Source organism: Salvelinus sp. IW2-2015, linkage group LG9 (assembly GCF_002910315.2).
Source record: "Salvelinus sp. IW2-2015 linkage group LG9, ASM291031v2, whole genome shotgun sequence".
Lineage (NCBI taxonomy): Eukaryota > Metazoa > Chordata > Actinopteri > Salmoniformes > Salmonidae > Salvelinus > Salvelinus sp. IW2-2015.
In genome coordinates this window covers 98,769-123,951 of record NC_036849.1, presented here as the reverse complement: position 1 = coordinate 123,951, position 25,183 = coordinate 98,769, and the positions used below count along the sequence as shown (strand labels likewise).

Genomic DNA, 25,183 nt, shown 5'->3' with positions numbered 1-25,183 from the left:
CCGTCATTAGCCATGAGTAAAAAATTAAGTTTGGAAAAAACGAATCCCGTGTGAATTGTCCTCTGGAAAAACGCTGATGCTTGGATAATAATGACATAACCAACGTCTCTAGTATTACTAGTCCTGTCCGAATAGGGCTAGATAATACGGCAAAGAATAGGTTTATCAGAGTAGAGTGCGCTGCATCATCTCATGGGATGTCAAGGCCGAGCACAGCAGAAATACACTGAAAAATTCTAGTTCCTACACATCACCTTCTATATGTAACAGTATAACTTTAGTCCATCCCCTCGCCCATACCCGGGCTCGAACCAGGGACCCTCTGCACACATCAACAACAGTCACCCACGAAGCGTCGTTACCCATCGCTCCACAAAGGCCGCGGCCCTTGCAGAGCAAGGTGCAACACTACTTCTAGGTTTCAGAGCAAGTGACGTAACTGATTGAAACGCTAGTAGCGCGTACCCGCTAACTAGCTAGCCATTTCACATCCGTTACATATATTCAAACAAAATAAGCCTTTTGTAAATTGACAAGCAAATGGGCAGCATCATACTCATGCCAGTCCTCTCTAGAAAACACAATTAGTATTCCTAGTAGGACTCTGCAATAATGAGGTGGTGTGTATGTGAATGCGCAGCCATTTCAGCGTGTTTTGGGAGTCGACAAGAGTCAGGGTCAAAAATTCTGGAGTCGATCACCCCTAGTATGAGGGCTTGGTATCATAGAAATATAATCTATAGAAAGGACTTGGTACCTTTTAACCCTGATTTTATTGTTATGGTTGGTATACTGTCTCTAGTCTCTGCTGTACTGTCCATGGGGGTTGTGGCACAAGACCCGCTGGGAGACAGTTGGGCTGAGCTCAGGGAGTGAGAGAACCAACCACACATGCCTTTGAAAAGTGGCCCCCATGTGAAAAACACGTGTTTATTCTCAGAGCAAAGGAAACACCCTTTTTGATGAGCGACATAACTATGGTGGTTGATCAAGTCACACTAAGGCATTGAGTAAAAATTGTCATTTTGTCTGTCTGCTGCTCTGTGTCTTTCTGTCTGTCGCTCTCACTCTGTCCATCTGCCTGCCTGCCTGCCTGTGTCCTGACCCATACCTTTCTTCACTCTGTGCTCAATCATAATCAATTGTTGAGGGGAAAAAATATATATTTTAGGCAAAATGGAAGGCTGTAGGCAGGGGAGGGGTTGTTTGTGTGTGTGAAGAGAAATAAACCAAACTATGGCCCAATGCAGGACCTTAGAAAGCTACACCCTTGGCAGTGGCAACAGTGTTTTTTTGCTGGGCAGGGGTGCCGTGCAAAGTTCACCAGGCAGGCAGCACAACATTGTTTCACCTAGAACAGGCCAGAGGAGGAGAGAGACTGGGAGGACAGAGGAAGCTATTAGAGAGTGAAAAAGGCAGAGACTGACACCTTTCAGTGGGAGAGACAAAAATGAGGAGGAACAAGGGAGTTTGAGAGAGACTGATGGAGTGAGAGAGCATCAGAGAGAAGCAGTGGGAGTGGGTGGGTGGTAAAAGAAAGGGAGAGGGGGGATTACACTGGAAGGAGCAGCTACTCACTGTTTCCATACCTCTTTCACAGCCCCTCCACTGTGTCTGCTCTGCTTTTCTTATTATTTTTTCCCCCCCTCTTATCTCTCCTTTTTCTGCTGGAGTTGGATGAGTTTAGCACTTCTACCCTGAAGGGTCAGCACGGGTCGGGATAGAAGGAGGGGGGAAGAGTGAGAGAGAGGGAGGGAAGAGGAAGAGACACAGACTTCAGAACTCTCCCAACTCCTCCTTCATTGCTGCATTCCTCTGGGTTCACTAGCGTCGTGTTTCCCAAGCCTAGCGGCCCCACTTTGACCTCTGAACTCTGAACGCTATGAACTGACATCTTGACAGGCAAAGTCTGGGCATTTTGTTGTTCTTCCAAACCCCCAGGGTGTGTCTCAATAGTATTTTGTTGAGTCTCCTTGTCTTACAGTTGTACTCCAACTGTAATGATGTGTTAACAAATTCCCACAAGTGGGGCATATGCAGGAGTGGATACCACTTTAGAGTGAAATGCCTTTCTTGCAAACTCAAACTCCAACAATGAAATAATCAATAACAATCTATTACTAGAAAAAACACTATGAAATACACAATAAAGTTAGCATACTATATACAGAAAAAAAAAAGTAAGTTCCAATACCATATTTACAATGTGCAGGGATACTGGAGTGATGGAGGTAGATATGTATAGGGGTAAGGGGAATATGCTAAATGAAAAACAGAGTATCAGCAGCTTGCACAGTGGCTTGCGAAAGTATTCACCCCACTTGGCATTTTCCCTATTTTGTTGCCTTACAACCTGGAATTAAAATAGATTTTTGGGGGGTTTGTATAATTTGATTTACACAACATGCCTACCACTTTGAAGATGCAAACAAGAAATAAGACAAAAAAACAACTTGAGCGTGCATAACTATTCACCCCCCCAAAATCAATATTTTGTAGAGCCACCTTTTGCAGCAATTACTGCTGCAAGTCTCTTGGAGTATGTCTCTATAAGCTTAGCACATCTAGCCACTGGAATTCTTGCCCATTCTTCAAAGGAAAACTGCTCCAGCTCCTTCAAGTTGGATGGGTTCCGCTGATGTACCGCAATCTTTAAGTCATACCACAGATTCTCAATTGGATTGAGGTCTGGGCTTTGACTAGGCCATTCCAAGACATTTAAATTAAACCACTCGAGTGTTGCTTTAGCAGTATGCTTAGTGTCATTGTCCTGCTGGAAGGTGAACCTTCGTCCCAGTCTCAAATCTCTGGAAGACTGAAACAGGTTTTCCTTAAGAATTTCCCTGTATTTAACGCCATCCATCATTCCTTCAATTCTAACCAGTTTCCCAGTCCCTGCCAATGGAAAAACATCCCCACAGCATGATGCTGCTGCCACCACCATGCTTCACTGGATGGTGTTCTCGGGGTGATGAGAGGTGTTGGGTTTGCGCCAGACATAGCGTTTTCCTTGATGGCCAAAAAGCTCAATTTTAGTCTCATCTGACCAGAGTATCTTCTTCCATATGTTTGGGGAGTCTCCCACATGCCTTTTGGCAAACACCAAACGTGTTTGCTTATTTTTTTTCTTTAAGCAATGGCTTTTTTCTGGCCACTTTTCTGTAAAGCCCAGCTCTGTGGAGTGTATGGCTTAAAGTGGTCCTATGGACCTCTGCTGTGGAGCTATGCAGCTCCTTCAGGGTTATCTTTGGTCTCTTTGTTGCCTCCGATGAATGCCCTCCTTGCCTGGTGGGCGGCCCTCTGTTGGTTTGTTGTGGTGCCATATTCTTTAACATATGTAATAACATATCTCCCGGGTGGTGCAGTGGTCTAGGGCACTGCATCGCAGTGCTAGCTGCGCCACCAGAGTCTCTGGGTTCGCGCCCAGGCTGGGCTGGGTTCGCGCCCAGGCTCTGTCGCAGCCGGCCGCAACCGGGAGATCCGTGGGGCGACGCACAATTGGCATAGCGTCGTCCGGGTTAGGGAGGGTTTGGCCGGTAGGGATATCCTTGTCTCAGTATGTAATAGTATGCAATAAAATGTATGCACTCTACTGTAAGTCGCTCTGGATAAGAGCGTCTGCTCTTGGCCGGTAGGGATATCCTTGTCTCAGTATGTAAAAAAAAATTATAATAATGTAATAAAATCTACTGTAAGTCGCTCTGGATAAGAGCGTCTGCTAAATGACTAAAATGTAAAAATGTAAATGTAATAATGGATTTAATGGTGCTCCGTGGGATGTTCAAAGTTTCTGATATTTTTTTTATAACCCAACCCTGATCTGTACTTCTCCACAACTTTGTCCCTGACCTGTTTGGAGAGCTCCTTGGTCTTCATGGTGCCACTTGCTTGGTGGTGCCCCTTGCTTAGTGGTGTTTCAGAACAGGTGTACTGTGTATATATACTGAGATCATGTGACACTTAGATTGCACACAGGTGGACTTTATTTAACTAATTATGTGACTTCTGAAGGTAATTGGTTGCACCAGATCTTATTTAGGGGCTTCATAGCAAAGGGGGTGAATACATATGCACGCACCACTTTTCCATTTAGAATTTTTTTGAAGCAAGTTATTTTTTTCACTTCACCGATTTGGACTATTTTGTGTATGTCCATTACATGAAATCCAAATAAAAATCCATTTACATTACAGGTTGTAATGCAAAAAATAAGAAAAACGCCAAGGGGGATGAATTATTTTGCAAGGCACTGTATGTGAGCGTGTGTGTGGAGTCAGTATAAATGTATGTGTATATTATGTGTGAGTTAGCAAATGATGGAGGGACAGTGTGTGTATAGAGAGAGAGTGCAAACATTTATATAGAAGGTAAATCAAGATAGTCTGTGTAGCTACTGTATTTTGTTAGCTATTTATCAGTCATATTGGTTGGGGATAAAAGCTGTTCAAGAGCCTGTTGGTGTCAGACTTGATGCGCCGGTATCTCTTGCCGTGCGGCAGGGGAGAAAATAGTCAATTACTTGGGTGGTTGGAGTCTTTAATGATTTTCCGGGCCTTCTTTTCACACCGCCTGATATAGAGGTCCTGGATGGCAGGGAGCTTGGCCCCAGTGATGAATTGGGCTGTCCGCACAACTCTCTGTAGCGCCATGCGATTGAGGGTGGTGCTATTGCCATACCAAGCAGTGATGTAGCCAGCCAATATGCTCTCAATGGTACAGCTGTAGAACTTTTTGAGGATTTTAAGGGCCCATGCCAAACTTGATCAAACTCCTGAGGGGGAAGAGGCACTGTCGAGTCTTCATGACTGTGCTTGTGTGTTTGAACCATTTTAAGTCTTGGACACCGAGGAACTGGAAGCTGTCTACCTGCTTCACTGCTACCCTGTCGATGTGGTCCACGATCAGCTCCTTGGTCTTGCTGATGTTGAGGGAGCGGTTGTTGCTCCGGCACCACACTGCCAGGTCATCGTCGCTGGTAATCAGGCCTACCACCGTTGTACCGACGGTGAATTTGATGATGGTGTTGGAGGTGTGTGTGTGTGTGCGCACGCGCTTTCACAACTTTTGCATTCTAGGTTATTGGTGTGTGTCTCAGAGCACAAGGTGAATGGATACCCTTTTAAAAAGCACTGAACATAATCCCATGTTAATAAAGCTTGATCAACGTCACTCTCCCTCCCGGCTAGACAAGGAATGGATGAATGGCACTGACACTCGGAGACAGAGGGTGGAAGACTTGCCACCTCCAAACTGTTTTTGTCTGTCATCTATATTTGAAAGTAGGGAGGACGTGAAGGGGGATAGAGCAGGGGGAGGGAGGCAAGAGGAACGTGGAAGGAGGAAGAGAGAGTCCCAAAGATGACTAGGCTATTGTATAAGCTGCCAATTCAAAACTGAACCTTGGGGGAGGGGTGAGAAGGAGGAGAGAGTGAAAAGCAGGCTAAAGGGAGTCAAGAGGGAAGAAAAGAGTGTGTGGAGCATTGTAGACAGTAGGACAGCCATAGGAGTTTGGGGGGAATAGTGAAAGCAAGAGCGAGGGAAAGAGAGCAGGCCTCGGTCCAAGTCAAATGGAGGGCTCTAAATTTAGGAGAAAGGTGTTACTGGAGGTCATGAGAATAAACTGGGCCTTTAGCCCAGAGCCATAGGAAGTAGGCACAGCTCTGAGGCGGGCACCACTATATTTGTATTTATTAAGGATCCCCATTAGCTGCTTCACTACACATAAAACAAAAGATCAAACAGTACATCATATAACATTGTTACACCACTACATCAAATCACATTTTATTAGTCACATACGCCGAATACAACAGGTGCAGACCTTACAGTGAAATGCTTACTTACAAGCCCCTAACCAAAAGTGCAGTTTAAAAAAATATATAAAAAATATGGATAAGAGATAAAAGTAACAAGTAATTAAAGAGCAGCAGTAAAAAATTACAATATATACATGGGGGTGCCGGTACAGAGTCGATGTGCAGGGGCACCGGTTATTCGAGGTAGTATGTACATGTAGGTAGAGTTATTAAAGTGACTATGCATAGATGACAACAGAGAGTGGCAGTGGTGTGGAGGGGGAAGGGGGGCAATGCAAATAGTCTGGGTAGCCATTTGCTAGATGTTCAGGAGTTTTATGGCTTGAGGGTAGAAGCTGTTTGGAAGCCTCTTGGACCTAGACTTTGCGCTACGGTACCACTTGTTGTGCGGTAGCAGAGAGAACAGTCTATGACTAGGGTGGCTGGAGCCTTTGACAATTTTTAGGGCCTTCCTCTGACACTGCCTGGTATAGAGGTCCTGGATGGCAGGAAGCTTGGCCCCAGTGATGTGTACTGGGACGTTCGCACTACCCTCTGTAGTGCCTTGCGGTCGGAGGCCGAGCAGTTGCCATATCAGGCAGTGATGCAACCAGTCAGGATGCTCTCGATGGTGCAGCTGTAGAACCTTTTGAGGATCTGAGGACATACATACAGTACCAGTCAAAAGTGTATTATTATTCGGGGCATTGTACAAGGTGTCAGATGCGATGGCATCACACAGTTGCTGCAGATTGGACGGCGGTACATTCATGATGCGAACATTCAACGTTCCATCTCATCCCAAAGATGCTCTATTGGATTGAGGTCTGGGACAGCGTAGGCCACTCAAGTAAACTGAGCTCATGTTCCAGGTGATATTTTTCCACTCCTCAATTGTCCAGTGTTGCTGATCATGTGCTTCTTTCTTGTTTTTGGCTGATAGTAGTGGTACCTCCAATGTGGTCGTCTGTTGCAACAGCCCGTCCGTGACAAGGTTCAACGAGTTGTGCATTTCGTGTTGCCATTCTGCACACCGCTGTTGTACTGCACCTTTATTTGTCTGTTTGTGGCCCGCCTATTAGCTTGCATGATTCTTCCTGATAAACTCAGTCACTCAGTGTAGTCGTTGACATTATTCTCGAAAGTTACCCGTAACATATCCCAGTCCTCGTGATCAAAATCTTGAAGCGTGGTTTCTGATTGGTCAGACCACCGTTGAATAGTCCTTAGCACGGGTGCTTCCTGTTTTGAGTTTCTGCCTGTAGGAAGGGAGGAGCAAAATGGAGTCGTGATCAGATTTGCGGAAAGGAGGGCAGGGGAGGGCCCTGTAGGCATCCTGGAAGTTGGAGTAGCAGTGGTCGAGTGTTTTTAGCAGCGCGAGTACTACAGTCGGTGTTGATAGAACTTCAGCAGATTTTGTTCTCAAATTTGCTTTGTTAAAATCCCCAGTTACAATAAATGCGGCCTCAGGATATGTGGTTTTTGCATAAAGTCCAGTGAAGTTCTTTGAGGGCCGTCGTGGTATCGGCTTGAGGGGGGGATATACATGGCTGTGACTATGACTGAAGATAATTCTCTTGGGAGATAATACGGTCGGCATTTTAGGTATTCTAGGTCGAGTGAACATACAGGAACTCATGTCGCACATTTGCTATCTGTAAATTCAAAAAGTCACACCATTCTGAATAAGCCATTGTTATGTGTTACTGTATTAACCGTTCCTCTCTTTTTCTCTTCCTTCTCTCTCTTCCTCCCCCAGTGGTGATCAGCCAGTGGCAGGGTGAGCCCAAGGAGCGCGTCATCTCCCTCGTCCTCACCCACCTGCCCCTGCTCAAGCCGGGCAACGTCGAAGCCAAGGGCGAGTACATGCGCCTCCTCCCCCGCATCCTGGCACACACCATCGAGCACGGCCGCCATCTGGAAGAGTCGCGCCAGCTCCTCTCCTACGCCCTCATCCACCCGGCCACCTCACTGGATGACCGAGCCGCCCTCGCCCTCTGGCTCAATCACCTGGAGGAACGCGCTGCTGCCCGGGCCGACTCGTTGGAACGGCTGCCCCCCTCCCCAGCCTCGCACCATCAGACGCCCCCCTCAACGCTCTCAACGTCGGGTTCCAGTTTGGGTTCCTCTGTGGGCCACCTGGGTCACCTGTATCACCACCAGCGCTACGGCTCAGACGATCGGCTCAACGGCTGGCAGGGATCGAGGGACTCGGGGTTGGGCAGCGGATGGCAGCAGCAGGGGCAGGGAGGGTGTGAGAATGGTGGGCACCTGGCTCTCTACCCGTCCTCATCGGTACCTGGGAGTATCAACACGGTGGGCACGGGCGGCAGCAGCAACACCAGTGAGTGGCTCTTCTTTTTCGACTTCCTGCTTTTTATAGCGAAGTCCCAATTGTCTGACATGGCTTCCTTTCTTCCTTTCCTCTCCTGGTTTACTTTCTATCTGGAGCAGCACTGATCTGAAAGGAGTCCAATCAATCAATCAAATGTATTAATTAAGCTCTGTTTACATCAACAGTTGTCCCAATGTTGTCATAGTAGTAACTAACATAAAATGGGCATAACATAAACGCCTGAGCGGAGTCCCCACATCCGGTTTTCAGGGAAAAAGGAAGCTAGGTTGAAGGTAATGTATCCCTGAAAACCAAATACATCTGGTTGTCGGGGACCCCGCTGAGGGTGTCACAGTATTAACCTGGCCTAGACCAAGTAAAGAGTTAGGTTAGGTTTGAAGACCTACCCAGGCTTTTTACCGTCAGTTGTGGTGTTATGATGTGGCCTCCTCCACTTCTTGTTGTTGTTTTGGATTGGAAGACTCACTCTTAGCAGCTCACTCAGCAGTTTGCATGTGCTTCATCAGGGTTCCTGATGCTGATGAGAGTGCAGTCTTTATTAAACGGACTCGTCAGGACACTCTGAAATTATAGTTTACAATGTCACTTTCACACCTCCTTTAGTTGTGTTAGTAACCTTTTCAAATAAAGTGGCGTCAAAGTCTCAAGAGTCTAGATGACCCCCCCCCCCCCCCMCACWCACACACACACACACACAGTTTTCCTGTTGTCATTGCAGACCTTGGAGAGCTATTTATAACTTTTAAGGAATGTCCAGATCAACTAGCCCATGTCAGCTAATGTTTTTTAGCTAGGTTTTTTAGCCCATAGGTTTTGTTGTAATGTTTGAGTCACTCAAATATCACATATAAGATATGGCAAAATCGAATTGTAGGAAATTAGCTTTAAAATGAGGGGTGTGAACAGTTTGTGTCATGAACAGTTTGTGCTTATACCCGTAGAAATAGACACGAGGGGGGGGCTCTGGGATGTTCTCCAGTGCTGGAAGGGGGGGTCTGAGTGAAAATGTTTTGGAACCCCTGTTCTAGAGCACCCTCAGCCGGAACCAATGCTATAAGGCCCGCCACACAGGTAAACTCCAAAGAAACCCAAGTGAGCCAGCCACTAGCCACCTCTGACAAATGGCCGGAAAATGTCTACCCGCTGCGTTGAAGTCTAAAGTGGTAGGTGGGTGTGTGTAGGCCCTATGGCCCAGCACTCCAAAGCTATTCAGATTGAACATATCTGTGGTTAGTGCAGGATATTTCCAGTTGAAGAATGCAAGGGTCTTTTTTTTCTCAGATGGAGACAGCTGGAGATATAAATAAGGACACATTTAAAGCTCCGGGCCCTGCGCAAGATCCTCTTATTAATTTTTTTACTGTGCTTGGGAGTTTCAAAAGTCCATCAGTCCATAGCACAAATTAGCGATTTTACAACTCTAATCTAGAGTTGCCCTCCTTTAGCCAATGGTCAGTCACCACAGGATTAAAGACACTTAATGGTCAATTCAACGTCTGCATTGGCCGTGCAGCATTTACGGGGATACGGAAGTCGGGGATTTCCTACTTCTTACGCTTTGCGGAGCAGCGCAGAGCTGTTGTGAAGGAAGTTGTCAAGGGAGAGAGTTTGTGTTTATACAGGACCTCCCACCCCCATCTACCATCAACCAATCATGTCAAGGCGGAGCTATACAGAGCCCTCCGCATTGTTGCAAAATTTCGGAGGCGCACGGCCATGTGGTACTGAGCTCAATTTGGCCTCTGCGTGACTCTGGAGGCTCCGAATTGCGTCACACCCTCCAAACGGAGCCTCCGACCACATTTTCAGAATCAAGCATAAATTGTCTCAATGTGTTTGAATTGGGGTTGCATTCAGCAGTGCACAACTTTCTGGAATGTTCAGATAGAGATATGTTATGTAGAACAAACATGCCTCTCTGATATGTAGAATAAGGAATCATGTCAGCTCTATTCACGACATTTCTATCTGCAACCTCCCTCAATGTTTGCTTACTGAGTGTGGCCCTAGTAATCATCAAATTAATTGACTGTCAGCCAGGGCAGTTTATTATGGTGGTTAGGTTAGAAGAGATTTAGTGGCTAAATGAGCTAGCTAAGGTTTTTCATCTTATGCCCAAATTAAGTAATTCTCTCTATTTTGATTGTATATTTATATCAGTTAAGTCATAGGGCTGTTATAGGCTCCTCAGGAAGTGTTTAGGAATGAGATTTTATTGTTCAATATAGTTTATAAACAAAGGAATTGTTGATTATGGCTAAATGGAAATTGTGTGTTGAAAAATATGGAAATTTGACCCATAGAATGATCATTCTCTATTTTTATGACTGGACCATAGTACTCTATGATTGGCATATTCATAGAGTCTGCAAACCATAGAGTACTATGGTCCAGTCATAAAAATAGAGAATGATCTTTCAATGGGTCAAGTTTCCATATTTTTCAACAATGCAATATTTCTACACACAATCCCCCCCCCAGTCTGTCTCTGTCTCTGCCTCACCCCACCACACCCCACATGCGTACCTCCCTATCGCCATCCCAGGCACCACGTCCCATCCCTTACCCATGTAAGGTAGCCTTTGTGGAGAGTCTGTATTTAAGGAAAATGGCTAATATTTAGGGACTGGAATTGTAATGTTAGCTGGCCACCTATTTTAAACCAGCCCGTGAAGTCCTATACATAGCCAGGCTAACACAGTTAGTGGTGCCACATATAGGGGGAGAAAGAGACTGACAGGCGACACACACACACACACACACACACACACACACACACACACACACACACACAGAGAGAGACACACAGAGAGAGACACCGGCCGGACAGTGGGCACATTAAGCCCTCTCCAGTACATCTTATTTTTTTGCCTACGAAGCCAGCGTCCCCGCTCTGTCTACTGGGCATTTCCATCTAAATTGGAGTTCATAGGAGCATGTGACTTTTTATACATTTTCTTGTTACAAAGTGGGATTAAAATTGATTTAATTGTCTTTTTTTTTGTCAACGATTTACACAAGTGGAACAAAAGTGGTAAAATTGGTATAAAAAAAAAAATATGAATAGCGAAATGGGTCTATTATGATTGTTTCAGATTTGGTCTGTTCTGGACTAACCATATAATGGTCTTGTTTGGGGGTGGAACTCATTACCATAATAGCCACTGTGTAGAATAGTACCCAATTATGCAAAAGAAGGGTATTGCATATTTCTACATGTGTGTACCTATTCAGCATACATCACCATGAATATAATTATATTAATATCCATAATTATACATTTCTGTATAGATCAGGGACGCATGATGTAATTCCATTACCGTCATTCCTTCACTGGAAGTAAATCCACTTCAGCAACTGTAGTTCGATATCCAAAATACATGTTTTCATCCTTGAGCATGCAGCATGCTTTTACCTCTCACTAGAACCCCATCACTACTAGCCTACTTGCCTCATGTCATAGCTGACACTCCATTCTTTCTGCAGACATATTTTGATTCTTAATTCGGAGCAGATATTTAACAGAAATGTAGGAAAACGTGGTTGAATTCAAAACGGAGGGAGTTTTTTCCGTAATTCTTTAACCAAGCATTGCATCTGCACAGTTCTTCCAGTACATGTGTTTTTGTGAAGTTTTCTGTGTAAATTGTTCAAAGTAGTCATTGTGCATAGAGTTGGAAATCAATGGTTTTTGTTTGGCATACATTTTAAAGTGAAATATCTGAATCTGCATAATTCCGTTACTGTGGAATTGTCCTACTCCAGCTACTTCTGGAATGTTCTGTGACGCCATACAAGGTTTACCTGTTGTGTAGGTGTAATAGCAGGGGAAAAGGTCTCCGTCTCTCCCCTTCTCTTGCTCGCTTGTTTTTCAGACAAATAAAATAAATAGGACTAGTTGTGTTTTCTGTGACCCAACTGTGCTCAGCGGCCTCTTCAATCTAGCGACCTTTCGGTTACTGGCCCAGCGCTCTAACCACTAGGCTACCTGCCACCCCTACTTCCCTCTGTTACAGAAAGACAGAAACCTCTGGCTGGGAGAACAGTGTGTTGTGAATGGACATTATAATCATCAGTAAATTTGTGACAGTAGTAAAGTTGAGCTGGGGGCTAAGACTCAGGTCTGGTCTGGGCCTCACCGTGCCTGTCTGTCCATGTCCCTACTAGCTCTCAAACTAACACAGTGTGTTATCATGGTAGTATCCTAGCAGAACTGAGCCCCTTTCTAACTGTCTGGGCCTCCCCACCCCCACCCCCCTGTCTCTTGTGTGTGTCTTGCAGTCCTGTTTGGCGGAGGCGGCGGGCAGCACAGTCCCCTGAAGCGTTCGGTGTCCCTTACCCCCCCGATGAGTGACGGCTCCTTGGCCGGTTCGTCCTCCTTGGGTTTGGGTCATGGCTGGCTCTCCCAGGAGGACCTGCGCGGGCCCCGGGGAGGAGGAGGAGGGCTGGGGCTGGCCCCCACCGATCCCCACCACGCACCCCTCTCCCCCCAGAGCAGCGTAGCGTCTTCGGGCAGTGGCGGCAGCGAGCACCTGGAGGACGCAGGTCTAGGAGGAGGAGGTTGCTGTGGAGGAGGCTTGTACCGCAGCAGCACATTTCATAAGGAGGGCAGCGGCATGAGTGGTGAGTTCAGTACTCCACCGCTCTCATGCGTAGCGGACAGAGTAGCATGGAGGAGGCAGCCATGGGGGCTAGGGGGGTGGAGGGTGTTCATTTCAGGATGTCCCTCATCAATTGTTTGTTTTGAGGTGACCGCGTCTGCACCCCAAATGCGTTTGATAGTTAGTTAGATTTTTAGTGTAGTGATCCAGTCATTGATAAAAAAAATAAGTTAAAAAAATTCCACAATCTCAGTTGGAACAGAGCTTTGTGTCCTGGTCTGAGACGGTTAAAGTGTTTTCTAGAATTTCCTCTCCAGCAGTGGTGGTCAGTGCCGTTTAAGATTAAGGAGGACATTATTTGTTAATGAGCATGGCCTTTTTTATATTATAGCATATTGGATGACTGTCATTCATATTCCATTCACCCAGCTCAATGAAACATCGATAGGTTTAGACTACTAAACTCAGCAAAAAAATAAATGTCCTCTCACTGTCAACTGCGTTTATTTTCAGTAAACTTAACATGTGTAAATATTTGTATGAACATAACCAGATTCAACAACAGACATAAACTGAACAAGTTCCACATACATGTGACTAACAGAAATGGAATAATGTGTCCCTGAACAAAGGGGGGATCAAAATCAAAGTAACTGTATCTGGTGTCAGTATCTGGTGTGGCCACCAGCTGCATTAAGTACTGCAGTGCATCTCCTCCTCATGGACTGCAGCAGATTTGCCAGTTCTTGCTGTGAGATGTTACCCCACTCCTTCACCAAGGCACCTGCAAGTTCCCGGACATTTCTGGGGGGAATGGCCCTCATCCTCCGACCGAACAGGTCCCAGGCGTGCTCAATGGGATTGAAATTCAGGCTCTTCGCTGGCCATGGCAGAACACTGATATTCCTGTCTTGCAGGAAATCACACGCAGAACGAGCAGTATGGCTGTTGGCATTGTCATGCTAGAGGGTCATGTCAGGATGAGTATGCAGGAAGGGTACCACATGAGGGAGGAGGATGTCTTCCCTGTAAAGCACAGCGTTGAGATTGCCTGCAATGACAACAAGCTCAGTCCGATGATGCTGTGACACACCGCCCCAGACCATGACGGACCCTCCACCCCCCAATCGATCCCGCTCCAGAGTACAGGCCTCGGTGTAACGCTCATTCCTTCAACGATAAACGTGAATCCGACCATGACCCCCGGTGAGACAAAACCGCGACTCGTCAGTGAAGAGCACTTTTTGCCAGTCCTGTCTGGTCCTGCGATGGTGGGTTTGTGCCCAACGTTGTTACCGGTGATGTCTGTTGAGGACCTGCCTTAAAACCTGTTATGGCTGCAAGCCCGACGCCGGTACACCTATGACAACATCCAGCTCAAGTGCAGGGCGCGAAATTCAAAATCATTTTTTTTTTAAATATTTAACTTTCACACATTAACAAGTCCAATACAGCATTTGAAAGATAAACATCTTGTGAATCCAGCCAACATGTCCGATTTTTAAAATGTTTTACAGAGAAAACACCACATATATTTATGTTAGTTCACCACCAAATAAAAAAGAGGACAGACATTTTTCACAGCACAAGTAGGATGCAGGTAGCATGCACAAGCCAACCTAACTAACCTAGAACCAACCTAAATAACCTAGAAAAAACTCCCTCAGATGACAGTCCTATAACATGTTACACAATAAATCTATGTTTTGTTCAAATACTTATGTCATGCAATAAAATGCAAATGAATTACTTAAAAATCATACAATGTGATTTTCTGGATTTTGGTTTAGATTCCGTCTCTCACAGTTGAAGTGTACCTATGATAAAAAATTACAGACCTCTACATGCTTTGTAAGTAGGAAAACCTGCAAAATCGGCAGCGTATCAAATACTTGTTCTCCCCACTATAGTTGCACAGGTTCGAGAGACCTTGATTATTACAATTTGTGACAGACAGTGACACATTCAATACTGCCTTGCATCTGATCTGGTGTGCAATCATTAGTCCAAACAGTTTCAGTTCTGTTTTCCAACTTAAACAAGAGTTTCTGGTATTGGGACAAATTCAGATAGGTCCCTGCCCGTTTTCTTCCGTGTTAAGAAATGTTTTGCAACAGAATTGGCGGAATGAATACACCCCTGATCACCGGCACACACAGTTCACAGCGAGGCTATATACAGGGGGTACCGGTACAGAGTCAATGTGCGGGGGAACTGGCTAGTCGAGGTAATTTAGGTAATATGTACATGTACAGTAGGTAGAGGTAAAGTGACAATGCATAGGTAATAAACAAAGAGTAGCAGCAGCGTAAACATGGGGGTGAGGGGGACAATGCAAATAGTCCGGGTAGCCATTAATTTAGCTGTTGGTTAGCTGTTTAGGAGTCTTATGGCTTGGGGGTAGAAGCTGTGAAGAAGCCTTTTGGACCTAGACATGGCGCTCCGGTACCGCTTGCTGTGCGGTAGCAGAGAGAACAGTCTGACTACGGTGGCTGGAATCTTTGGCAATTTTTGGGGGCCTTCCTCTGACACCACCTGGTATAGAGGTCCTGGATAGCAGGAAGCTTGGCCCAAGTGATGTACTGGGCCGTATGCACTACACTCGGTCCCCCTTTTCCTGTAGTCCACAATCATCTCTGTTGTCTTGATCACGTTGAGGGAGAGGTTGTTATCCTGCCACCACACTGCCAGGTCTCTGACCTCCCTATAGGCTGTCTCATCGTTGTCGGTGATCAGGCCTACCACTGTTGTGTTGTCGGCAAACTTAATGATGGTGTTGGAGTCGTGCGTTGGCCATGCAGTCATGGGTGAACAGCAGTACAGGAGGGGACTGAGCACGCACCCCCTAATCTATGGATTTCACAACTGAGAATGCAGATATTAATCTGTTGGTCACAGATACCTTAAAAAAAAGGTAGGCGCGCGGATCAGAACCAGTCAGTATCTGGTGTGACCACCATTGTCTCATGCAGCGCGACACATTTCCATCACATAGAGTTGATTAAGCTGTTGATTTTGGCCTGTGAATGTTGCCCACTCATTAATGCTATGCAAAGTTGCTGAATTTTGGCGGGAACTGTAACACGCTGCGTCGTACACGTAGATCCAGAACATCCCATACATGCTCAATGGGTGACATGTCTAGTGAGGATGCAGGCCATGGAAGAACTGGGAAATGTTCAGCTTCCAAGCCGTGGGACTGTGCATTATCATGCTGAAACATGAGGTGATGCGGCGGATGAATGGCACGACAATAGACCTCAGGATCTCATCACGGTATCTCTGTGCATTGAAATTGCAATCGATGAAATGCAATTGTGTTTGTTGTCCGTAGCTTATGCCTTTCCATACCATAACCCCACTGCCACCATGGGTCACTCTGTTCACAACGTTGACATCAGGAAACCGCTCGCCCATACGACACAATACACGTGGTCTGCTGTTGTGAGGCTGGTTGGACGTATGCCAAATTCTCTAAAACAAAGTTGGAGGCGGCTTATGGTAGAGAAATTTAAATTCTCTGGCAACAGCCTCTGGTGGACATTTTCTAGTCAGCATGCCAAAGCATGAACATTTCTGTGGCATTGTGTGACACAACTGCACATTTTAGTGGCCTTTTATTGTCCCCAGCACAAGGTGCACCTGTGTAATGATCATGCTGTTTAATCAGCTTCTTGATATGCCTCACCTGTCAGGTGGATGGATTATATTGTCAAAGGAGAAATGCTCACTAACAGGGATATAAACAAATTTATGCCACAAATTTGAAAGAAATAAGCTTTTTGTGCATATGGAACATTTCTGGGATATTTTTTTTATTTCAGCTCATGAAACAGGGACTAACACTTTACATGTTGCGTTCATATTTTTGTTCAGTGGAGATGATTTATCAATAATGTTTTGTTCCATTTAACTGCCAAAAAATACTGTTATAGAAGCCATTTCCTTATGTGACTTCAGAGGTCATGTCGGCGACGTGGGTGCTCAGGATGATAGTTCTCACTAGTAATTACCAGTTTGAGGGCCGTTCAAGTGGATTTTTCCCAGTCATGTGGGCTGTCCCTGTTAAGTAAGCGCAACACAGGGTGCATTGGCTAATTAATTGAAAGCTTTGGCTTGCTTATATAAAGTGGGTACTACTTGTTTGCTGAAATGGATGCAAGAGGAAAGTTCATAACGTGGCTCGGGCACTTTCACGAGGTACTGAAAACCCTATTCTCACCCACTGAGAATGGCGCATTTCCGCGGCTATAAAAAGACTTACAAAAAATATAAACATAGTAGAGGTCGACCGATTTTATGATTTTTCAACGTCAATGCCGATTATTGGAGGACCAAAAAAGCCGATACCGATTAATCGGCCGATTTTTATTTATTTATTTGTAATAATGACAATTACAACAATACTGAATGAACACTTATTTTTTACTTAATATAATACATCAATAAAATCAATTTAGCCTCAAATAAATAATGAAACATGTTCAATTTGGTTTAAATAATGCAAAAACAAAGTGTTGGAGAAGAAAGTAAAAGTGCAATATGTGCCATGTAAGAAAGCTAACGTTTAAGTTCCGTGCTCAGAACATGAAAACATATGAAAGCTGGTGGTTCCTTTATACATGAGTTTTCAATATTCCCAGGTAAGAAGTTTTAGGTTGTAGTATATTATAGGACTATTTCTCTCTATACAATTTGTATTTCATATACCTTTGACTATTGGATGTTCTTATAGGCACTTTAGTATTCGCAGTGTAACAGTATAGCTTTCATCCTCTCCTCGCCGCTACCTGGGCTCGAACCAGGAACACATCGACAACAGCCACCCGAAGCAGCGTTACCCATGCAGAGCAAGGGGAACAACTACTCCAAGTCTCAGAGCGAGTACGTTTGAAACGCTATTAGCGCGCACCCCGCTAACTAGCTAGCCATTTACACATCCGTTACACCAGCCTCATCTCGGAGTTGATAGGCTTGAAGTCATAAGCAGCGCAATGCTTGAAGCATTGCGAAGAGCTGCTGGCAAAACGCACAAAAGTGCTGTTTGAATGAATGCTTACGAGCTTGCTGGTGCCTACCATCGCTCAGTCAGACTACTCTATCAAATCATAGGCTTAATTATAACATAATAACACACAGAAATACGGGCCTTAGGTCATTAATTCAGACCATACAAACGCTTCACACCGCGTGGCCGCTGCTACTCTAACCTGTGGTCCCAGCGCGCACGACCCACGTGGAGTTCCAGGTCTCAGGCAGCCTCTGGAACTGCCGATCTGCGGCCAACAAGGCAGAGTTCATCTCAGCCTATGCTTCCCTCCAGTCCCTCGACTTCTTGGCACTGACGGAACATGGATTACCACTGATAACACTGCTACTCCTACTGCTCTCTCCTCGTCTGCCCACGTGTTCTCGCACACCCCGAGAGCTTCTGGTCAGCGGTGGTGGCACTGGGATCCTCATCTCTCCCAATGGGACATTCTCTCTTTCTCCCCTGACCCATCTGTCTATCGCCTCCTTTGAATTCCATGCTGTCACAGTTACCAGCCCTTTCAAGCTTAACATCCTTATCATTTACGCCCTCCAGGTTCCCTTGGAGAGTTCATCAATGAGCTTGACGCCCTTATAAGTTCCTTTCCTGAGGATGGCTCACTCTCACAGTTCTGGGTGACTTTAACCTCCCCACGTCTACTTTGACTCATTCCTCTCTGCCTCCTTCTTTCCACTCCTCTCCTCTTTTGACCTCACCCTCTCACCTTCCCCCCTACTCACAAGGCAGGCAATACGCTTGACCTCATCTTTACTAGATGCTGTTCTTCCACTAATCTCATTGCAACTCCCCTCCAAGTCTCCGACCACTACCTTATTCCCTCTCGCTCTCATCCAACACTTCCCACACTGCCCCTACTCGGATGGTATCGCGCCCTCCAACCTTCGCTCTCTCTCCCCGCTACTCTCTCCTCTTCCATCCTATTATCTCTTCCTCTGCTCAAACCTTCTCCAACCTATCTCCTGATTCTGCCTCCTCAACCTCTCTCCTCCCTTTCTGCATCCTTTGACTCTCTATGTCCCCTATCCTCCAGGCCGGTCGGTCCTCCCCTCCTGCTCCGTGGCTCGACGACTCATTGCGAGCTCACAGAACAGGGCTCCGGGCAGCCGAGCGGAAATGGAGGAAAACTCGCCTCCCTGCGGACCTGGCATCCTTTCACTCCCTCCTCTCTACATTCTCCTCTTCTGTCTCTGCTGCTAAAGCCAATTTCTACCACTCTAAATTCCAAGCATCTGCCTCTAACCCTAGGAAGCTCTTTGCCACCTTCTCCTCCCTCCTGAATCCTCCTCCCTCCTCCCCTCCTCCCTCTCTGCTGATGACTTCGTCAACCATTTTGAAAAGAAGGTCGACGACATCCGATCCTCGTTTGCTAAGTCAAACGACACCGCTGGTTCTGCTCACACTGCCCTACCCTGTGCTTTGACCTCTTTCTCCCCTCTCTCCCAGATGAAATCTCGCGTCTTGTGACGGCGGCCGCCCAACAACCTGCCCGCTGACCCTATCCCTCCTCTCTTCTCCAGACCATTTCCGGAGACCTTCTCCCTTACCTCACCTCGCTCATCAACTCATCCTTGACCGCTGGCTACGTCCCTTCCGTCTTCAAGAGAGCGAGAGTTGCACCCCTTCTGAAAAAACCTACACTCGATCCCTCCGATGTCAACAACTACAGACCAGTATCCCTTCTTTCTTTTCTCTCCAAAACTCTTGAACGTGCCGTCCTTGCCAGCTCTCCTGCTCATCTCTCTCAGAATGACCTTCTTGATCCAAATCAGTCAGGTTTCAAGACTAGTCATCAACTGAGACTGCTCTTCTCTGTGTCACGGAGGCGCTCCGCACTGCTAAAGCTAACTCTCTCTCCTCTGCTCTCATCTTCTAGACCTATCGGCTGCCTTTGATACTGTGAACCATCAGATCCTCCTCTCCACCCTCTCCGAGCTGGGCATCTCCGGCGCGGCCCATGCTTGGATTGCGTCCTACCTGACAGGTCGCTCCTACCAGTGCTCGGCGAGAATCTGTCTCCGCACCACGTGCTCTCACCACTGGTGTCCCCCAGGGCTCTGTTCTAGGCCCTCTCCTATTCTCGCTATACACCAAGTCACTTGGCTCTGTCATATCCTCACATGGTCTCTCCTATCATTGCTATGCAGACGACACACAATTAATCTTCTCCTTTCCCCCCTTGATAACCAGGTGGTGAATCGCATCTCTGCATGTTCTGCAGACATATCAGTGTGGATGACGGATCACCACCTCAAGCTGAACCTCGGCAAGACGGAGCTGCTCTTCCTCCCGGGAAGGACTGCCCTTCCATGATCTCGCCATCACGGTTGACAACTCCATTGTGTCCTCCTCCCAGAGTGCTAAGACCTTGGCTGATCCTGGACAACACCCTGTCGTTCTCAACTAACATCAAGGCGGTGACCCGTTCCTGTAGGTTCATGCTCTACAACATTCGCAAGTACGACCCTGCCTCACGCAGGAAGCGGCGCAGGTCCTAATCCAGGCACTTGTCATCTCCCGTCTGGATTACTGCAACTCGCTGTTGGCTGGGCTCCCTGCCTTGCCATTAAACCCCTACAACTCATCCAGAACGCCGCAGCCCGTCTTGGTTCAACTTTCCCAAGTTCTCTCACGTCACCCCGCTCCTCCGCTCTCTCCACTGGCTTCCAGTTAAGCTCGCATCCGCTACAAGACATGGTGCTTGCCTACGGAGCTGTGAGGGAACGGCACCTCCGTACCTTTCAGGCTCTGATCAGGCCCTACACCCAAACAAGGCACTGCGTTCATCCACCTCTGGCCTGCTCGCCTCCCTACCTCTGAGGAAGTACAGTTCCCGCTCAGCCCAGTCAAAAACTGTTCGCTGCTCTGGCACCCCAATGTGGAACAAACTCCCTCACGACGCCAGGTCAGCGGAGTCAATCACCACCTTCCGGAGACACCTGAAACCCCACCTCTTTAAGGAATACCTAGGATAGGATAAAGTAATCCTTCTAACCCCCCCCCCCCTTAAAAGAGTTAGATGCACTATGTAAAGTGGTTGTTCTCACTGGATATCATAAGGTGAATGCACCAATTTGTAAGTCGCTCTGGATAAGAGCGTCTGCTAAATGACTTAAATGTAAAATGTAAAATTAATATAGTCGAATCCAGAAACTATCATCTCGAAAACAAGACGTTTATTCTTTCAGTGAAAAGGAACCGTTCCGTATTTTATCTAACGGGTGCATCCATAATCTAAATATTCCTGTTACATTGCACAACCTTCAATGTTATGTCATAATTACGTAAAATTCTGGCAAATTAGTTCGCAATGAGCCATGCGGCCCAAACTGTTGTATATACCCTGACTCTGCGTGCAATTACGCAAGAAAGTGACACAATTTCACCTTGTTAATATTGCCTGCTAACCTGGATTTATTTCAGCTAAATATGCAGTTTAAAAATATATACTTCTGTGTATTGATTTTAAGAAAGCATTGATGTTTATCGTTAGGTACACGTTGGAGTAACGACAGTCCTTTTTCGCGCATGCGCACCGCATCGATATATACAACGCAGGACACGCTAGATAAACTAGTAATATCATCAACCAGTATGTTATAACTAGTGATTATGATTGATTGATTGTTTTTTATAAGATAAGTTTAATGCTAGCTAGCAACTTACCTTGGCTTCTTACTGCATTCGCGTAACAGGCGGGCTCCTCGTGAGGCAGGTGGTTAGAGCGTTGGACTAGTTAACCGTAAGGTTGCATGATGAATCCCTGAGCTGACGAGGTAAAAGTCTGTCGTTCTGCCCCTGAACAAGGCAGTTAACCCACCGTTCCTAGGCCGTCATTGAAAATAAGAATGTGTTCTTAACTGACTTGCCTAGTTAAATAAAGGTGTAAAAAAATGGACGCAAAATTGGCGTCCAAAATACAGATTTCCAATTGTTATGAAAACTTGAAATTGGCCCTAATTAATCGGCCATTCCGATTAATCGGTCGACCTCTAAAACATAGCCTTCCTATCGCTCTTGTAATTTCTTTAGAACGGTCAGAATCTACTGCCAATGGTTGCTTGAATGTAGAGGGGAGACGTTGTTGTGGTGTTTCTTTGCGTTTCCGTCTTGCGCTTGCATACTGGGGTGACGGCAGCGTAAATGTGTCAACATACACGGAGTGTTCAAAACATCTTTCCATGACTTTCACCTGGTCAGTATATGATTCCGTATTGATGTCACTTGTTAAATCCATCCAGGAGACCGGTTAAAGAAGGATTTGCCTTGAGACTATTACCATTCAGAGGGTGAATGGGCAAGACAAAAGACTTGTCTTTTGGAAGGGGGATTTACATTTTAGTCATTTAGCTTATCCAGAGCGACTTGCAGTAATGAGTGGATACATTTTTGTACTTGGTAGTAGGTGCGCACCGGTTTGAGTGTGTCAAGAACTGCAATGCTGCTTGGGTTTTCACGCTCAACAGTTTCCCATGTGTATCAAGAATGGTCCATCACCCAAAGGACATCCAGCCAACTTGACACAACTGTGGGAAGCAATGGAGTCAACATCCCTGTGGAACGCTTTCATCACCTTGTGGAGTGCATGCCACGACGAATTGAGGCTGTTCTGAGGGCAAAAGGGCAACTCAATTTTAGGAAGATGTTCCTAATGTTTTGTACAGGTGTTGGCAACTGCAAAGACTATTCTCGTTGAGCGTGGCGACATACTGTTAACGTTTTATTCACAACTCTTTGTCCATCGCCGTTGTAATCTACTGGGAAGCCAAAATGTTCCCGTACTGGAGATTTAACGATGATGGAGATCCTCCAATTCTGGTTTATCGACCCCACCAATCGCCATCGGACAGAACTAAGTTCCCTGCTGCGCCTCACACATGGACAGTTTGAAATGTGCCAATTCAGATTTTAACTTTGATTATAACGTGAGCGAGCATTGGCTCTAGTTGTTTTAACGGAATATTCTGAAATGTTTTTTCAGTTCAGATTTACTCAACAAACATAGGCCTACAATGCAGCGTCGGCATGCATAGCCTATAGACCTAGTGTTTATATATACACTGCTCAAAAAAATAAAGGGAACACTTAAACAACACAATGTAACTTCAAGACAATCACACTTCTGTGAAATCAAACTGTCCACTTAGGAAGCAACACTGATTGACAATAAATTTCACATGCTGTTGTGCAAATGGAATAGAAAAAGGGGAAATTATAGGCAATTAGCAAGACACCCCAATAAAGGAGTGATTCTGCAGGTGGTGACCACAGACCACTTCTCAGTTTCCTATGCTTCCTGGCTGATGTTTGGTCACTTTTGAATGCTGGTGTGCTTTCACTCTAGTGGTAGCATGAGACGGAGTCTACAACCCACACAAGTGGCTCAGGTATGCAGCTCATCCAGGATGGCACATCAAGCGAGCTGTGGCAAGAAGGTTTGCTGTGTCTGTCACGTAGTGTCCAGAGCATGGTGGCGCTACCAGGAGACAGGCCAGTACATCAGGAGACGTGGGAGAGCCGTAGGAGGGCAACAACCCAGCACAGAACCGCTACCTCCGCCTTTGTGCAAGGAGAAGCACTGCCAGAGCCCTGCAAAATGACCTCCAGCAGGCCACAAATGTACATGTGTCTGCTCAAACGGTCAGAAACAGACTCCATGAGGGTGGTATGAGGGCCCGACGTCCACAGGTGGGGTTGTGCTTACAGCCCAACACCGTGCAGGACGTTTGGCATTTGCCAGAGAACACAAAGTTGGCAAATTTGCCACTGGCGCCCTGTGCTCTTTACAGATGAAAGCAGGTTCACACTGAGCACATGAGCACATGTGACAGACGTGACAGAGTCTGGAGATGCCGTGGAGAATGTTCTGCTGCCTGCAACATCCTCCAGCATGACCGGTTTGGCAGTGGGTCAGTCATGGTGTGGGTGGCATTTCTTTGTGGGGCCGCACAGCCTCCATGTGCTCGCCAGAGGTAGCCTGACTGCCATTAGGTACCGAGATGAGATCCTCAGAGCCCTTGTGAGACCATATGCTGACACATGCACAGCTGCACTACCTGAGCCACTTGTGTGGGTTGTAGACTCCGTCTCATGCTACCACTAGAGTGAAAGCACCTCCAGCATTCAAAAGTGACCAAAACATCAGCCAGGAAGCATAGGAACTGAGAAGTGGTCTGTGGTCACCACCCTGCAGAATCACTCCTTTATTGGGGGTGTCTTGCTAATTGCCTATAATTTCCACCTTTTGTCTATTCCATTTGCACAAACAGCATGTGAAATTTATTGTCAATCAGTGTTGCTTCCTAAGTGGACAGTTTGATTTCACAGAAGTGTGATTGACTTGGAGTTACATTGTGTTGTTTAAGTGTTCCCTTTATTTTTTTGAGCAGTGTATATATATATATATATTTTAATGTATTCATTCGGGTTCACAGTGCAGACCGAACCGAGGTCCCCATACCTAACAGTTCGGTACGAATACGTGTACCGTTACACCCCTACTGGTGACTTCTGGGTCAAGTTTTGATTGGTTGGTTTGGTTGGCCCCCGCCACAATTGTGTCCTCGGCTTAAGGAAGCAACATGCTCCTTTCCAGGTGTTCACAAGCCACCCCCTTTTCCCAGCTTCCCTTTCTTTGAAATGAACATCCCATCTGTTGTGACATAATACTGAATTTAGCCTATGGAATAGCAACACATTGGTCACATTAATTGTGATTTGTGGATGATTGTGTTTGTTTTTATTTAACATAGTCCTGTCTTGTCTGTGCAAGCACTTGAGTGAATGGGGCAATAGGAAACAAGACCCTCGTTGCTTGGTATTTTAAGTTGTTATGCGCCACCACCGCTCATGTTAAGGGCTCCAATATGGCTTGACTAGCGACGACAGAGTACTGTCAGGACAGGAGCGTCTTATCGGTCTCTGATGTTGCCTTTCTAGGGTGGCTTTCTATAAGACCCTGTTGCATGCACAGTCTCAGGACACAGATACAGTGACATCTGGTTCCTAGTGTACCCCGTATAACCTTGAACGATTACCAATATACACAAGTTTGCATAAGCAGTCCTAAGCATCTGGGCTCCTATTCAGAATGTATCTCTGACTAGGAGTGCTGATCTAATCCATATACTCTTATTCGTTACAGTCTAAAAGGCTAAACTGATCCTATATCAGCACTCCTACTCCGAAACGTTGTGAACACGAGCATGATTGGTACAACCAGCTAACAGTGGAGGTTAGCTGGTTTGACCCCATTTGCTTGGGGTCAATGTTTTTGCCCCTTTTCTAGTAGAAAGAAGGCTGTTTTAGGCTCGGTGTGACGCACACCGTTAAAGTACTGTGTTACCAATACATTATGATGTGACAATGAAATGTGATTTAA

General features: G+C 46.1%; 1 protein-coding gene across 4 annotated transcripts in view; it reads left to right on the top strand.

Annotated features, from left to right (window-relative positions):
- Positions 1-25,183, top strand: part of samd4a (sterile alpha motif domain containing 4A) — a 99,045-nt gene that overhangs the window by 50,768 nt on the left and 23,094 nt on the right. For 3 of the 4 annotated variants that reach the window (XM_070445077.1, XM_023993891.3, XM_023993890.3), the window contains exons 3-4: positions 7,555-8,139; positions 12,433-12,774. In XM_070445077.1, coding sequence (XP_070301178.1) covers positions 7,555-8,139; positions 12,433-12,774 — 927 coding nt within the window. The remainder of the gene's footprint in view (positions 1-7,554; positions 8,140-12,432; positions 12,775-25,183) is intronic. The other variant, XM_023993894.3, reaches the window with a different exon arrangement.